The 16,043-nt window shown below is 43.4% G+C and overlaps 1 protein-coding gene across 1 annotated transcript in view; it reads left to right on the forward strand.

The window, feature by feature from the left end:
* Nucleotides 1-10,327, forward strand: part of LOC140415849 (cAMP-dependent protein kinase inhibitor alpha-like) — a 209,516-nt gene extending 199,189 nt beyond the window's left edge. Inside the window, exons 3-4 of the mRNA XM_072501088.1 lie at nucleotides 2,004-2,171; nucleotides 4,462-10,327. Of these exons, the coding sequence (XP_072357189.1) occupies nucleotides 2,027-2,171; nucleotides 4,462-4,544 (228 nt within the window). The 5' untranslated portion in view covers nucleotides 2,004-2,026 and the 3' untranslated portion in view covers nucleotides 4,545-10,327. The remainder of the gene's footprint in view (nucleotides 1-2,003; nucleotides 2,172-4,461) is intronic.
* The last annotated feature ends 5,716 nt before the right edge of the window (nucleotides 10,328-16,043 follow it).

A 16,043-nucleotide genomic window follows, 5' to 3' on the forward strand; every position in this document is an offset into this window, starting at 1 on the left:
GCAGACTCAATGGGCCGAATATCCTCCTGCAGTGCAGGAATTTTATGATTCTTTGATGATATATGCCTGTAAAATTGGAGGCATCATATCTAGGTTTAACAAATGCTGGCAGAGTGTTGAAATGAAATGAAATGAAATGAAAATCGCTTATTGTCACAAGTAGGCTTCAAATGAAGTTACTGTGAAAAGCCCCTAGTCGCCACATTCCGGCGCCTGTTCGGGGAGGCTGTTACGGGAAGAATCCACTGAAGCAGATTAAAGATGAGACATATTCTTATTGACATGGATGTTGCTGTTTTACATTGTAACCAGCAAATTGTACGATTGATTATTTTCATAAGTCCAGCTATCAGTCATGATGACCAAAGGCTGCCTTTAAACTTAGCACTCTAAACGATTAACAGCCATCGATGATAAATAGCTTATATTAATTACCTTATACTCTGATAGTGCCAGACTACAGTGTAATTCAGATGTTCAAAATCTGGACTAAAGATAGATATAATTAAGACTGCACGGTGGCCCAGTTGTTAGCGCTGCTGCCTCACAGCACCGAGGACCCTAGTTTGATCCCGGCCCCGGGTCACCCTCCGTGTGGAGTTTGCACATTCTCCCTGTGTCTGAGTGGGCCTCACCCCCACAACCCAAATATGTGCACGATTGACCATGCTAAATTGCCCCTTAATTGGAAAAAGAATTTAAAAAGGAAGAAAAAGACGGACATAATTTTCATGGGTTTCTTACTCCAAGCTGTAACTAGACTGAAATAAACTATGGAAGTGGTCCAAGCTGTCTTTAAATGGGATCTTTTAGTTTGTAATTTATAACCTGTTAAGATTCTTTTTAATATCAGTAAAAAGTAAAATGCTCTAATTTTCTATTGTAATATAATCAGTACCATTCATTTTGAACTTAAGGCTTCAATTAGCAACCAGTTGGGAAGGCATCCATCAGCCTTCTCACCCTGAACTTATTCGGGCAGAGGGTGCAGGATGGGGACCCTGCCACCTTCCTATTTCGGCCTGATTAAATGCCCCACCTTTAAAGTCACTGCTGGGGAGGTTTTATGCCCCTTTTTGTAGCACACATCATCAATACAGGATGTTGCCAGGGCCTTCTGCAGTTTCTTTATCACAGATTGAGGACCTGCACCTGTGACACTGGAAACCTCGGGAAGGGGCCGAGATCGATCACCAATCGGCGTATTTATGTGCTTCAGCCTGGTCCTTTGTACTCGCGTGGTGGCTCCACCATCATTGAGGATGGGGATACTTATGGCGCCACCTCCTCCGGTTAGTTATGTCATCCATTCATGTCTGGATGAAGCATGTAAAGCTTTGAATTGATCCTTTGTGGGGTCACTTAGTTCTGTCTTTAACATGTTGCTTTCACTTTTTAGAATGCATGTCATCTTCTGTGTTGCAGATTCATGAGGTTGGTACCTCATTGTTACATATGCCTAGAACTAGCCCTGGTATGCTGTTGTCTACTCATTGAACAAGAATTGATCTCCTGACCTAATGATAGCAGAGTGAGGGGTATGCAGGCTGTGAGATTCCAGATTGTGGTTGAATCCAGTTTTACTGTTGCTAATATTGGGACTGTGGATTTAATGTGAATCCATTGTACTTGTTGAACAGATGGTGCATCTAATATCCTGTGGCTGTCGAACAGCACTAGGCTTAGATTTGTGATTCAATTTTGTTTCAGTGTAGTGTGTGCCTCCACCTCCTCTGATTCTGGTCTCCTTTTGTATCTTCCTTCCCTCTGTTCCACCACAACGGCAGAGTCTTCGGCAATAATCCCTTCCATTTGACTAATCCTTTTCCCAACTTCAAAAGCCTTCTAAAAACTTATTTCTTTGATTTATTTTTAATATTTCTACAATTACATCTCAGTTTTTGGTTATTTTTGCTTCTATGTTTTGGAATGCTTTATGATGTTGAAGACCTTAAATAAGTGCAAGTTGTTGACTTCCTCATTTTTTTGCCATGTATTTTCAGGTGCTAAAAACCAAATTGGTACAATGACTGAAGTGGAGCCTGTGCTGGACTTCGCTACATCAGGACGGACGGGACGAAGGAATGCGTTGCCTGATATCCTAGGTTCGCCTGCGGGAGTCAGTCCATCAGAACTTCCCATGAAACTGGCAGAACTTTCTATTAATGCAGGTATGATCTGTTTTGTGTCCAGTCATTGTGTGTGCCTTTTGAGAGGAATTTGAGTAACTATAGGCACAGACAGTTGCTATTCTACATATGTTCAAGATTTTTTTGTGTATTACCTTTTGTTATTGTGGTATTTATTTCCAAATGAAAAGCAAAAGTTCCTAATTCAAATGAGCAAAGAGCAGCAAACTAAGTTTGCTAGTGTGAAATTTTTTTTCTAAGACATTAATTTCCTATTTTTAAAAATAAGATGTTTGTTCTTCAACATCTCATCTTTAGCTACAGTGCACCTAAGCGATTTGAAGATGGTGTTATAACTTTTACAGTATTCTAATTCCCCCCCCCCCCCCCCCCCCCCCCCCCCGTCTCTCCTGATAGTACTGAAATTTGCAGTGTATAGTTTCATGGACAGTCGGTGCCTTCTGATGAGCTACCTATTCTTCACAAATGAATTAAGGTAGTATTATAAACTTCTGTCCTCAATAGATTCCTGCAGGGGTCACTAAATTGAGTATCTTGGTGAATTTTTACCCTCCTTCAATTGCATTCTCTAAACAACTGTCCCTAGTTGAGATCAATTTATCAGACAACCTCAGGTTTTTGTTACCGTAGTACAAAATGTTTACCGCAGTACAAAATGGCTACCGCAGTACAAAATGGCTTAAATGCAGATTCACAATTTTAAACATGTTGCTTTCATGCAAGATGATGGTGATCGATAAATGAACAGCAAAAGTCAATTTGCCTGACTTTAAGATTATCCAAGTTTTCATCATATCCGTTGATCCCTAATTGTTTCTGACCCCCTTTGTTTGCTTCAGTGGCCTTTCCTGATCATGGGCTGGATTCTCCGCTTTTGAGGCCATGTACCCACGCCGGCGTGGGAACGGCGGCGTTTTAAGACAGAAAAAATGGCGTAAAATGGCCACCGATCCTCTGTTTGGCTGGGGCTAGCATCAAGGTAGCTTAGAGCACCCGGCTGTAGTTGCCAATACGGCCCGGAAAATTGCCGGGTCCGTGGCCGCGCGTGCTCACGGCAGTGGCCGTTGCAACATGGCACCGACTGTTCACTGACCCGGCCTGCAAAATAGTGCTCCCCCTTTGGCCGGCTCGTGCGCCCCGGCAATCCCTCGACTGTGGTGGCACTCGACTGAGCCCGCAGCCGCTATGCCGATTTCCCGCTGGATGAGACCACACACGACCGAGGTGTCGGGAACTCAGCTAGTCGGGGGCGGAGCATCGGGGGAATGGGCCTCAGGCAATGTCCTGAGGCTGTCAATACGGCACGTGGCGTACTCTCAGAGTTCGTTGCTTTGGAGGGGGCAGAGCATCGCAAAAGCGGCATCTCGCATGGTTAGGTCGTGAACAGGGATTCGCCGGCCGATTTTAAAAATCAATCCACTTTTATATCTGATATTTCATTACAAATGTCACTTCATTAGAAATGAATATCCTTGATTCTTATTTTGTTTTCATAAATGTCACAGTTCAGAGAGAGATTTGTTCTTCAAGTCAGTAGTATAGGCACTTGATAAGCCAGCCCATACAGATTCACATTTTTCCAGTTGGCCTTTTTATAGTCTATATTTGTTTTCTTTGCTTGAATTATAAGGCAGCTTTCATGATGGGTCAGTTAATAATGGCAAATAGTATTGAGTTCAACAAGCCTGACTTGAGCTACACTCCTAGGCTGAGGAAGATGTCAACCAGGGTTGCTGTTCCTCGTCACTGTCCAGTAATGTTTGCTGCAAGGGTTAACATTTGTTTACATTTGGATAAATTAAAGATCTATAAGGTAATGAATAGCCAGATAACACACAATGTTGAGGCTCACATAACCTAGAATTTCTTGATGAGGTACTGATCAGCACCTGGTGCCTGTACAATTGAACTAGTAAGTCTGTACCTGAAGAAAAGAATGACGAGAATGATGAAAATTGAAGTGGCAATGTCTTTTGAAAATGTTACAAGGCATCACAAAAGTTACAGACTGAGAAATAAGAGGCTAAAAATGTAGAAGTGCTGTAGTTCACAGCTTAGAAATGTTTGTGAATATCTCATGCCCATAAAATTTATGTGATTGAATATGTTTGACCCTTGATGCCATCGTGCCAACTAAGAATGTGAAACAATCACGGAAATAAAGTAATGATAGCTTTTAACATCTATGTTGTCACTGAGTCTGTTCTAGAAGGGATCGACAATAAATGAGTTAATTCTTAAGGTCTAAATTTCAGTTAGTAGACTCTGAAAAGTACTATTAATTTTTCTTCTTGTTTTGTTTTGAATAAAGAAGGAGCAGAAGGAACTCAGACACCATCAACAGAGATATCACCTGAACCAACAGAGAGTCCAGAACTGAAAGATGCATCATAATGTGTCAAGGAAGAACATTTATACTAAAAACTGTGTCAATAAAGCTTTAAATCAAATGACCTGAAAAACTTCAGGATTCCTTGACTGTGTCAAGTTCATCTCTGAATCTGGTGAGTCAAAGGGAAGGCAGGGTGTGGAGAAAATTTAATGAACTACATAAAATAGATCAACATTACGACTCGGAAAGGAAACCTGGAAAACCTTACAATGGAAATGAAATTCAGAGGTTAATCTTCAAGCCTGCTGTTTAAAGAACTATCACCTGGATTAAGCCCTGGAAGATGAGAAAGATGGATTCACAATTATTTGACAGTGAACAGTTTCTTTGATGCTCTGGTGCAATTCTTTTCTCCCTCAATGTAAACCTTTATCTTCGTTGCATTGACAGATTATACAAAACGGAAGCATTGGTTATTTGGGTAGCAACCTGTTTTAAAATCACTAAATCCAATTTATGAATTTACTGACTTTAAGCCATGAACATATTTTGAAGACCACATCTGACTTGGTTAACATTTTGCCTTGATCTTTAAAATGGTCCATTTTGTATGCCTATGCTTTATTTATCTTGAAACATTTGAGGCATTCAATATTGGAGCAACAATTTCATTGAGGCAAAATTGTGCTAACTGTATAAAATGCTTCTAACACTATCTGGGGTTGAAACTACTGCTTGATTATAACCCATTTCCGTATTATTTTGTTGCTCGTTAGCTAAATACTGCAGTTTAAACAGCCCCCCCTCCCCCACATTGCCTGTCGTTTGTGGTATCACACCACCCTATTGTTTAATCAGTTCTACTTCCCTCTGTCAATAATTAAAAATATCTTTCAGCTCAGTATTTGAGGGTATAATAAATCTTAGAGCTACCAACGTTGTGGAAAATGTTGGCAGTGAAATTTATGATCAAAAGAAGTGAGATGGATCATAAAATAATTTAAACACATGAGCTATGTTTATTTTTTAGGCGTGAAATACATCAAAATAGGCTCAATTTCCAAACTAAAAGAATGAATTGTGTTGAAGTGAGAGTTAAGTTTGTTTTTCTAAGTTGCATATATGTATACTGCCCTGAGAATAAAATTGGCCATGGGAACTTTAGTTAAGCTTCATAACTCCGCTTTTCACAGCTCTGAATCTGGCTAGGAATTACTTTAAAATTGTGGGTGGCATTGTCACTAAAATGAGCTGAAACTCAGCTGACTGGGTTAGCTTTCTGCCATTTCCAGATCATTCTTTCCTCTTGGAAAGCATGTTGGAATGTGAAGTGATGTCATGATATTCAGCTGTACATGTTGAAGTATTGTGGTATACACGCATAGGTTCGCAATAATTGGATTTCATGGAAAATATCCCAGTTAGGTGTATCTAAAGGTTCTGGGGGCATTACAGTAGGGATTTTGACCTCTTCTCTCTCAAATATATCCAGTTTTAAAATGCTCTTGTTTTGATGTTTATACCGAGAGGAGTAACCCCTCCCAAAATAGGTTGAAACTCCTGTGCATTAGGGATTTAATTGTGAACTCTTGTAAGATCCTATAAGAATGGGTTTGGCTGAGAAGCGAACTATAAACACACTAAGTAGAAGATAAATCATACTGTGTAGCCAGTGCACTTTCAGTGTCAACTCTTGTACGTTGTTAATTGGCTAGGTTTGTGCCTATAATAATAACAGGGAGCTGATAGTTTAGAGTAGAACAACCTGTGTTAAGTACTGTCGGTGCTTTAATCATCTGTCTCGTATCTGAAATGTGTATGAATGATGAATATATATTGTACAAATTGTATATGAATCATGAAATTGCATATAACTTCATATGATACCTGATCGGTGTACTGTGGTATGTTGTAAAAAGTGTACCTAGGCTCTGTAAATTTGTCTCAAGAAGTGAGTGAATGAGTGTGAATGGTTAAATTGCCAAAGAATGTGGGTGTGGCATACTTGGACCAAGTTATACTGAACTAAGGGGTACATTCATGAGTTTAAAACATGCTGGAACTTCCTTCAATTAATAAACCTCAACACTTATTTCAGTTTCACAGACTTGGCAGTAGCGAGGGGCATTGCTAACCAATTGCACCCCAAATAAGGCCGACATTCTTTAATATTTCTGAAAAGAAAGACGTTGCCCAAACTTTTTATCTTGCATTCATCAGGACAAACGCAAAAATGCCAAATTTCAAATTATCACAACAATTTATGTTACAGGAGAAAAAAGTATTAATTGTTTGGTTAGTCAACTCTAGCCGAGATCTTGTCATGGTAAAAGCAGCAAGGAACGGTAGGCTCCCCCAAGCTTGAACAATTCACTACTGCAGTGGTGAGACTTTAGGGCTGGGTGATATTTAAATCATGGATGAAACAAGATGCCCATCTTTTTAATAGTCTCCTTATCTTTAATCATATGGTGGATTAATGTAATACTGGAATGTTTACATTGGTCTACTTCTATGTTGCAAAGCATTTAACTTGTATTTATGTTCATCCTACTTACTTCCTGTAGGTATTAGAATAGAAAAGCAGTTAACTGATGTTGGAACCAAAATCAGAGAATGCCTACGAAGCCAATTTGGAAGATATAATATGTCCTTTACCAACTGGAATGTATTTTAAAGTATGATGGCTATATGGTCAAATCAGCAAAACTTTACATTGGAATGGAGTGGAGTGACATGCATTTTTATTTGTTGAAGCCTGTCATCTCTACCTTGTTCTAGGCATTGGAGCACAAATTTCAATGAATATAAATAACAGCAGGTCTGATAGCATCTCTGGAGAGAGAAGGGAACTAATGTTTCAAGTCTGGATGACTTTGTCAAGTTTGGAGAGAACTGGAAATGAGTTCAGATTTATACTATTGTGGGGCAGGGACGAGGGATGGAGCGGTGGGGCTGGATAGGGTGGCAGAGATAGGTGGAGATTGACAGACGTTGTGGACAGAAATCCAAAAGTAATGTAAATGGGGGTGATTAAGTAATAACTCCATCGTGATTTCAGAGGACATTTGAGGCACCCAGGAAGTTTATTTTGTGTCATTACTCCTCTTGTATTTCCATCTTTCTCTCTACGTATAGTTGGAGTATTAGAGCTGAACATTAATTCTGGTTCATCATTTGAAAATAATTTAACATACTTTACTGATTCTCTTGTGTATTATTTTATAAAAGACTAATTTCAGTCTCTGGAATTTGATGTCGGAGCGGTAAATGGGTGGAGTGCATTATGTGGCCTTCACAGAAATTTCACTGATATAAGTAAATTAAAATTGGATGGATAGTACCCGCTGCCGGATTACTGCCGAGGTAGTGAAGATGAAAATATACCCCAATATGGATGTAATCAATAAAACATACATATGACATTTTCAATAATATAAAAAAATTTAAAATATATATATAAATATCCTTGCCATCCTTTGTTTAAAGGGCAGCAGACACATTGGAACACAAACAACTGAAATTTCCCCTCTAAGCCACTCGCCATCCTGACTTGGAAATATAACGTTCATTCAAAATCCTGGAGCTCCCTCCCAAACAGCATTGTGGATGTACCTACACCAGGATTGCAGCAGTTCAAGGCAGCTCACCACAGGGCAATTAGGGATGGGTAATAAATGCTGGCCTAACCAGCAATTCCCAAAGCCCATGAATGATTAAAAAGAAAGAACTGAATTGCTCCTCTGCCTGGCAGTCTGCCCTGCATTCAATCTCTCCCAATCTCACGGTGAGGGCTGTTTTCTGAAAAGAGACAGGCACCCGAGTCTTTGCGCTGCTTCATAAGTGTCCAGCATAGAGCAAGGGCAGGTAATCACCCCTCATCATTACACTTCATTGCTGGGAATTAGTATTTCAGGGTAATAGCATTAAATCATAAAAGGATAACAGCACAGAAATTGCTGACCTATTTGACCTATGCCAGGTCTCTAAAAGAGGTATCCAATTAGTGCCACTATCTAACTCCCTCTTCATAGCCCTGTTCCCTTTTCGTTTGAATCGAGTTGCACTTTGAAAGTTACTCCTTCCACCCTTTCAGGCAGAGCATTTCATAACACAACGGGCTGCATTTAAAAAATGAAGTCGTTGACACCAATGATTCCTCTGCCTTTCGCCTTAAATCTGTGACCTATGGTTTCTGACCCTTCTACTAAAGGAAACAGTTTATCTTAACCATTTTGAACACTTCTTTCAAATCTCCTCTTATCCTTCTGTGCCTGCAGACAGCAATCTAAGCTTCTCTCGTCTATCTACGTGACTGAATTCTTGCATTCTTGATACAATTGCACTGATACTCTTCTGCATTTTACTGAGTCACCTTGCAGGCTCTATTGTACACTGAGTGAAACTGGAGGAACTTTTCATCCGAAAATCTTTGTAATCCAAAATCATGAAAGAAAGCAAATGTGTGTATATATACAATATATATATTATATATGTCTATATCATCCTGGCTACTTTACAAAATTATTTTATTTATTTTATTCTTTAACGGGATGTGAGTGCCGCTGCTTCGGCCAGTATTTATCGGCCATCCCTAGTTGCCCTTCAGAAGGTGGTGGTGTTGCCTTCTTGAACCGCTGCAATCCTTGTATTACATAGAACATACAGTGCAGAAGGAGGCCATTCGGCCCATCGAGTCTGCACCGACCCACATTAATCCCTCACTTCCACCTTATCCCCGCAACCCAATAACCCCTCCCAACCCTTATGGACACTACGGGTAATTTATCATGGCCAATCCACCTAACCTGCACGTCTTTGGACTGTGGGAGGAAACCGGAGCACCCGGAGGAAACCCACGCGGACACGGGGAGAACGTGCAAACTCCGCACAGACAGTGACCCAGCGGGGAATCGAACCTGGGACCCTGGCGCTGTGAAGCCACAGTGCTAATCACTTGTGCTACCGTGCTGCTGTAGTGTAGGTACATCCACTGTGCTGTCAGGGAGGGAGTTCTAGGGTGTTGCCCCAGCGACAGTAAAGGAACGGCGATATATTTCTAAGTCCGGGTGGACAGTGATTTGGAGAGGAACCTCCAGATTATTAAAGTATGCACAAATGGCTGGACTGACAAAATGGCTGCCGCCAACCACATGATGGTAGTTTTGGAGGTTTCTGAGCAGTTTAAAAATGGACAAAGGCTAACACACCTGGAATGTAACACTCCTTGCATTGTATAAACGTTCCACCCAAGCCAACACAAAGGATAGTAGATGAGACGTCTGCATCAGCCAGCAATGGCCAAAGGCAAAGTTATTTGTGACTCATCTCCAATGTTGTGCTCATGGTTCTGCAGTTTCCTGCTCAAAAGTGTTTTAACAAGGGGCCATGTTAGCGGAATAGCTCAGCCCAAAACAAACCTGTCACATGACCAAAACGAACTGTTTGAATTTCTTCAATTACACAGCTTTTGAATTCTAGCAGCCTGACTTCGACCTCTGGCTTTCTCAAAGCCTAATCTCCAGAAAGAACCATATATTTAACCTAGAGTGAATTAATTTCCAGGAAACAAGAATACTTTGGTGCATCTTCAATGTACTCAACTTTCAACCGCGTTCCTACGACCAAGACCAGGAATTCTGCCAGACATGGTCACCGAAAGAACCTTCAATGGACATTGACATTCTGGACTCACATGAAATAATAACTTTTTATAGTGGCCGTTGTCCCAAATCCTTTTTCTTCCCTCTTTTATTGTTTGAATGCAAAAAGGGGCGAATATTGCAAAACCCCTTCCCACATTTTGAGTGTCTGTAAAATAAACCAACCCTCTGTTTTTACCTTATCTCGAATTTGCTGTAGTGTTATTAACAGAGATTTGGGTTCCTCCAAAACCCGAGGGTTGAGGAAAACACCGCAGCACTTATAAAAGGGGGAAATTAAAAATAAACCTGATTTATGGACAGGTAGAAAGTGGAGAAATCAGGGCTCTTCTAAATTAATCCTTCTATTCGTAACAAAATACATCCTCTCAGTATTGCCTCCAACCGTAACACAGCCAGTGAGAGGAGGAAGTACCCTAGTGCTCTCTTGGATTTTTGAATGTAGCCACGGGTGTAAATGGGATCTCCCCTAAGTTCTTCCTCCACCTCCAACCAGCTCACTTGACTCTTGCACCACTATTGGTTTGAGGGAATAATTACAGTATGATAAGATTACTTGGACAGTTTCACTAAAAAAGTGAGCATAGGGATTTACAATGCAAATATAAAAACAACAGATTGTATGCCTTAGAATAGAGACAGAATTATGTCTGCAGTTCTGCACATCCTCTCACTAACTTTGTCACTGAAGTGTATGCTTGATTTTGACTCCACATGCACAATGGCATGCAAAGTCTATATTTGGTGCAATATGTAAATCAACTTGCCTGCTCAATCTTTCAGACAAAATCGGGTTAGTCTTTGGAGACCAATGGCAACTGGGAAAGCCATTAAGGGTATCCATGACACTCCACCCCCACCCCAAGTTGCCTTTGAGAAACATCAACTGCAACACTTGCTGATCGACTTGTTTGAATGTGCTTCAGAATTCATCATCTCTTTTCTATGAAAACCAAGCTGTATTTCTTACGGTAGATGGTGACCTCTGCTGGTGAAATGATTGCTGACTACTTGGATTGATTAATTCGAATCGATTTATAGTACTTGTTCCTAATACACATTTTTAAAATCTTGGCAACAATGTGTATGCAGTTAATTTGTAATTTATCTTTTTAGTTGACTTTTAATATGTTTTTTATTTACACAAATTGTGAATGGTTGTTGTTTTATAAAATGTATCTCCGGATTATAATTAAGAGTTATTTGTAATGGGATGGGAAGGGGAAGCAATATAAAGTATTGGTGCAGTTTGCTAAGTGAATGGAACTTCCTATAAAAATTAGTTTACGGGTGGCACAGTGGTTAGCACTGGGACTACAGCGCTGAGGACCGGGGTTTGAATCCCGGCCTTGGGTCACTGTCCGTGTGGAGTTTGCATATTCTCCCCGTGTCTGCGTGGCTTTCACCCCCACAACCTAAAGATGTGCAGGGTAGGTGGATTGGCCATGCTAAATTGTCGCTTAATTGAAAAAAAAATAATTGGGTAATCTAAATCTATTTTTTTTTTAAATTAGTTTACTTTTGGATTGGATTGGATTTGTTTATTGTCACGTGTACCGAGGTACAGCGAAAAGTATTTTTCTGCGAGCAGCTCAACAGATCATTAAGTACATGAGAAGAAAAGGGAATAAAAGAAAATACATAATAGGGCAACACAACATATACAATGTAACTACATAAGCACTGGCATCGGATGAAGCATACAGGGTGTAGTGTTAATGAAGTCAGTCCATAAGAGGGTCATTTAGGAGTCTGGTAACAGTGGGGAAGAAGCTGTTTTTGAGTCTGTTCGTGCGTGTTCTCAGACTTCTGTATCTCCTGCCCGATGGAAGAAGTTGGAAGAGTGAGTAAGCCGGGTGGGAGGGATCTTCGATTATACTGCCCGCTTTCCCCAGGCAGCGGGAGGTGTAGATGGAGTCAATGGATGGGAGGCAGGTTCATGTGATGGACTGGGCGGTGTTCACGACTCTCTGAAGTTTCTTGCGGTCCTGGGCCGAGCAGTTGTCATACCAGGCTGTGATGCAGCCTGATAGGATGCTTTCTATGGTGCATCTGTAAAAGCTGGTAAGAGTCAATGTGGACATGCCGAATTTCCTGAGGAAGTATAGGCGCTATTGTGCTTTCTTGGTGGTAGCGTCGACGTGGGTGGACCAGGACAGATTTTTGGAGATGTGCACCCCTAGGAATTTGAAACTGCTAACCATCTCCACCTCGGCCCCGTTGATGCTAACGGGTGTGTACAGTACTTTGCTTCCTGAAGTCAATTACCAGCTCTTTAGTTTTGCTGGCATTGAGGGAGAGATTGTTGTCGCTACACCACTCCACTAGGTTCTCTATCTCCCTCCTGTATTCGGACTCATCGTTATTCGAGATCCGGACCACTATGGTCGTATCGTCAGCAAACTTGTAGATGGAGTTGGAACCAAGTTTTGCCACGCAGTCGTGTGTGTACAGGGAGTAGAGTAGGGGGCTAAGTACGCAGCCTTGCGGGGCCCGGTATTGAGGACTATTGTGGAGGATGTGTTGTTCATTCTTACTGATTGTGGTCTGTTGGTCAGAAAATCGAGGATCCAGTTGCAGAGTGGGGAGCCATGTCCTAGGTTTTGGAGCTTTGATATGAGCTTGGCTGGGATTATGGTGTTGAAGGCCGAGCTGTAGTCAATAAATAGGAGTCTAATGTAGGAGTCCTTGTTTTCGAGATGCTCTAGGGATGAATGTAGGGCTAGGGAAATGGTGTCTGATGTGGACCGGTTGCAGCGGTATGCGAATTGCAGTGGATCAAGGCATTCTGGGAGTATGGAGGTGATGCGCTTCATGATCAACCTCTTCATTACGACTGAAGTCAGGGCCACTGGTCGGTAGTCATTGAGGCACGTTGCCTGGTTCTTTGGTACCGGTATGATGGTGGTCTTCTTGAAGCAGGTGGGGACCTCGGAGTGGCGTAGGGACAGGTTAAAGATGTCCGTGAATACCTCTGCCGGCTGTTCCGCGCAGGCTCTGAGTGCACGACCAGGGATCCCGTCTGGGCCCGTGGCCTTCCGAGGGTTCACTTTCAGGAAGGCCAATCTGACTTTGGAAGCTGTGATGGTGGGTATGGGTGAATTATGGGCTGCTGGGGCACTCGCCGGCGGATTGTTGATTACCTGCTCGAACCGAGCATAGAATGCATTGAGTTCATCGGGGAGGGGTGCGCTGCTGCCAGAGATACTGTTTGGCTTTGCTTTGTAGCCCGTTATGTTGTTTAGTCCTTGCCACAACCGCCGAGAGTCTGTCTGTGACTCTAGCTTAGTTTTTTGGAAAGTAATATCTGGTGCACATGTGTCTTGAGTTTACTTTGGCACACAAAAGTACTGATTTAACAAAATGTATCAATTAGATGCTATTCTAATAACAGAAGACCATAGTTAATTACTCCTTTAGTTATTTCTGACTCTCAAAATATGGAATCCCTACGGTACAGAAACGGGCCATTCAGCCCATCGCGTCTGCACCAACCCTTTGAAAGACCACCCTACCTAGGCCCCGTCCCCCACCTTGTAACCTCACCCTGAGGGGCAATTTAGCATGTCCAATCAATCTAACCTGCACATCTTTGGACTGTGGGAAACCCATCCGGAGGAAACCCACGCAGACATGGGGAGAAAGTGCAAACTCCACACAGTCACCCAAGGTGGGAATCGAACCCGGGTCCCCGACACTCTGAGGCAGCAGTGCTAACCACTGTGCCACCATACCTCATCTACTTGTGATGCAACCCATTGCTGAGAAAGAGATTTGTTTTCTAAAATTTAAAAAACCTTTGCTGGTCTCACTGATACCTGTGTATTTATAGCCCTGCAATTAATCAATTTGACCTTTTCTGTAAATATGGGATTTGTGTGCTACATTTATGATAGTTATTTTCTTGCTAATTTTGCTGGGCCATTAGGGCAGGATAAGGGGCATGATCAGGCAAAAATAAGTTGCTGGAAATTCTGCAAGCTATATGTGGTAAACCACGTTATTGTGTTCATTGTGCTGTGTTGTACGTGCCTGGGCTTGTCCAGACTGTCCCCCCCTGTGGCTCCTCCCCTCGGGGCTTCTGTATAACAGTGGCAGGTCTCCGCCTCCGGACCCAGTTCGGTTCCAGAGGAAGGAGGCTTGCTGTTTAGTGTATTAAAGCCTCAGTTACGTTTATCACTCGTCGTCTATTATTGATGGTGTATCAATTTAATACACTAAACTTCTAAAGATGGACTCTTCACTCAAGATGACCTCCTCACTCAAGCCTGATCGCGTGCACCTGGACCCACAAGCAGCTGACGCTACAGAGACTTTTGAACACTGGCTAAGCTGCTTCGAGGCCTACCTCGCATCTTTCAACAAAGACTTCACGGACCTCCAGAAGAAGCAGGTTCTCCACGCATGGGTGAGCCCAAGAGTCTTTAACCTCATCAGGGACACCCCCTCGTACGCAGAGGCAATAACGCTGCTAAGAGGACATTATGGGAAATCCGTTAACCAGGTATATGCTAGGCACCTTCTCACCACGAGACGCCAACGCCCTGGGGAATCACTCGCGGAATTCCTGTGCGCCTTGCGCATTCTCTGTCAAAACTGTGACTGCCGGGCGATATCGGCTACCCAGCACGCGGAGCTGCTGATCAGGGCATACACTCAAAATTATATCCGCCAGCGTTTATTAGAAGGGGAGACACTCTGCCTCCCAGAGACAATCCAGCTCTCCAACTCACTGGAGGTGGCCTCCCACAACATGAGGGCCTACACCTCCGACCGCCCGCCATGTGCGATTCATGGGGGCCGCAATCTTGGGACCCCTCCGCTGCCTCCCGGGAACCCAGCTCGCCCGTCCGTACGCTGGCCGCCGCTACCGCCGACCATCTTCCGACACCCGCCTCCGTCATACTGGACCAGTCCCGGCTGCACCACCTCGCGAAGTCTACAATGACCGTCCGGATCAACAGCCTTATCAACTCCGGGAGCACGACAGCTTCATACACCCAGATACGGTAAGGAGCTGCTCCCTCCCCATCCTACCCGCGACCCAGAAATTCCCCCTGGCTTCCGGATCCCATGCAGGGGAGATCTGGGGGTACTGTGTCGTGACCCTTACTGTGCAAGGCGTAGAGTACACCAACTTTAGGCTCTATGCCCTCCCCCATCGCTGCGCTGCCCTATTACTGGGGCTCGACTTCCAGTGCCACCTCCAGAGCCTTACCCTAAAGTTCAACGGACCCCTGCCCCCCCTCACCGTCTGTAGCCTCGTGACCCTTAAGGTCGCCCCATCCTCCCTCTTTGAAAACCTCACCCCGGACTGTAAGCCCGTCGCTACCAGAAGCAGACGCTACAGTGCTCAGGACAGGGCCTTCATCAGGTTAGAGGTCTCCTGCGAGAGGGGATCATTGAGGCTAGTAACAGCCCTGGAGAGCCCAAGTGGTGGTCGTCAAGACTGGGGAGAAGCACCGGATGGTCATCAATTATAACCAGATCATCTACCGGTACATCAGCTCGATGCGTACCCCCTCCCCCGCATATCTGACATGGTCAATCCGATTGCGCTGTATCGAGTCTTCACTACAGTCGACTTAAAGTCTGCTTGCCACCAGCTCCCCATCCGCCCGGAGGACCGCCAATACACTGCCTTTGAGGCAGACGGCTGCCTCTATCACTTCCTCAGGGTTCCCTTCGGCGTCACCAACCGGGTCTCGGTCTTCCAAAGGGAAATGGACCGAATGGTTGACAAGTACGGGCTGCGGGCCACGTTCCCGAACCTAGATAACGTCACCATCTGCGGCCGTGACCAGGACCATGACAAGAACCTCCGGCGCTTCCTCCACACCGCGAAACTCCTGAACCTCACTTATAATAGAGAGAAATGCGTCTTTCGCACAACCCGCC

Source organism: Scyliorhinus torazame, chromosome 1 (assembly GCF_047496885.1).
Source record: "Scyliorhinus torazame isolate Kashiwa2021f chromosome 1, sScyTor2.1, whole genome shotgun sequence".
NCBI classification, from domain to species: domain Eukaryota; kingdom Metazoa; phylum Chordata; class Chondrichthyes; order Carcharhiniformes; family Scyliorhinidae; genus Scyliorhinus; species Scyliorhinus torazame.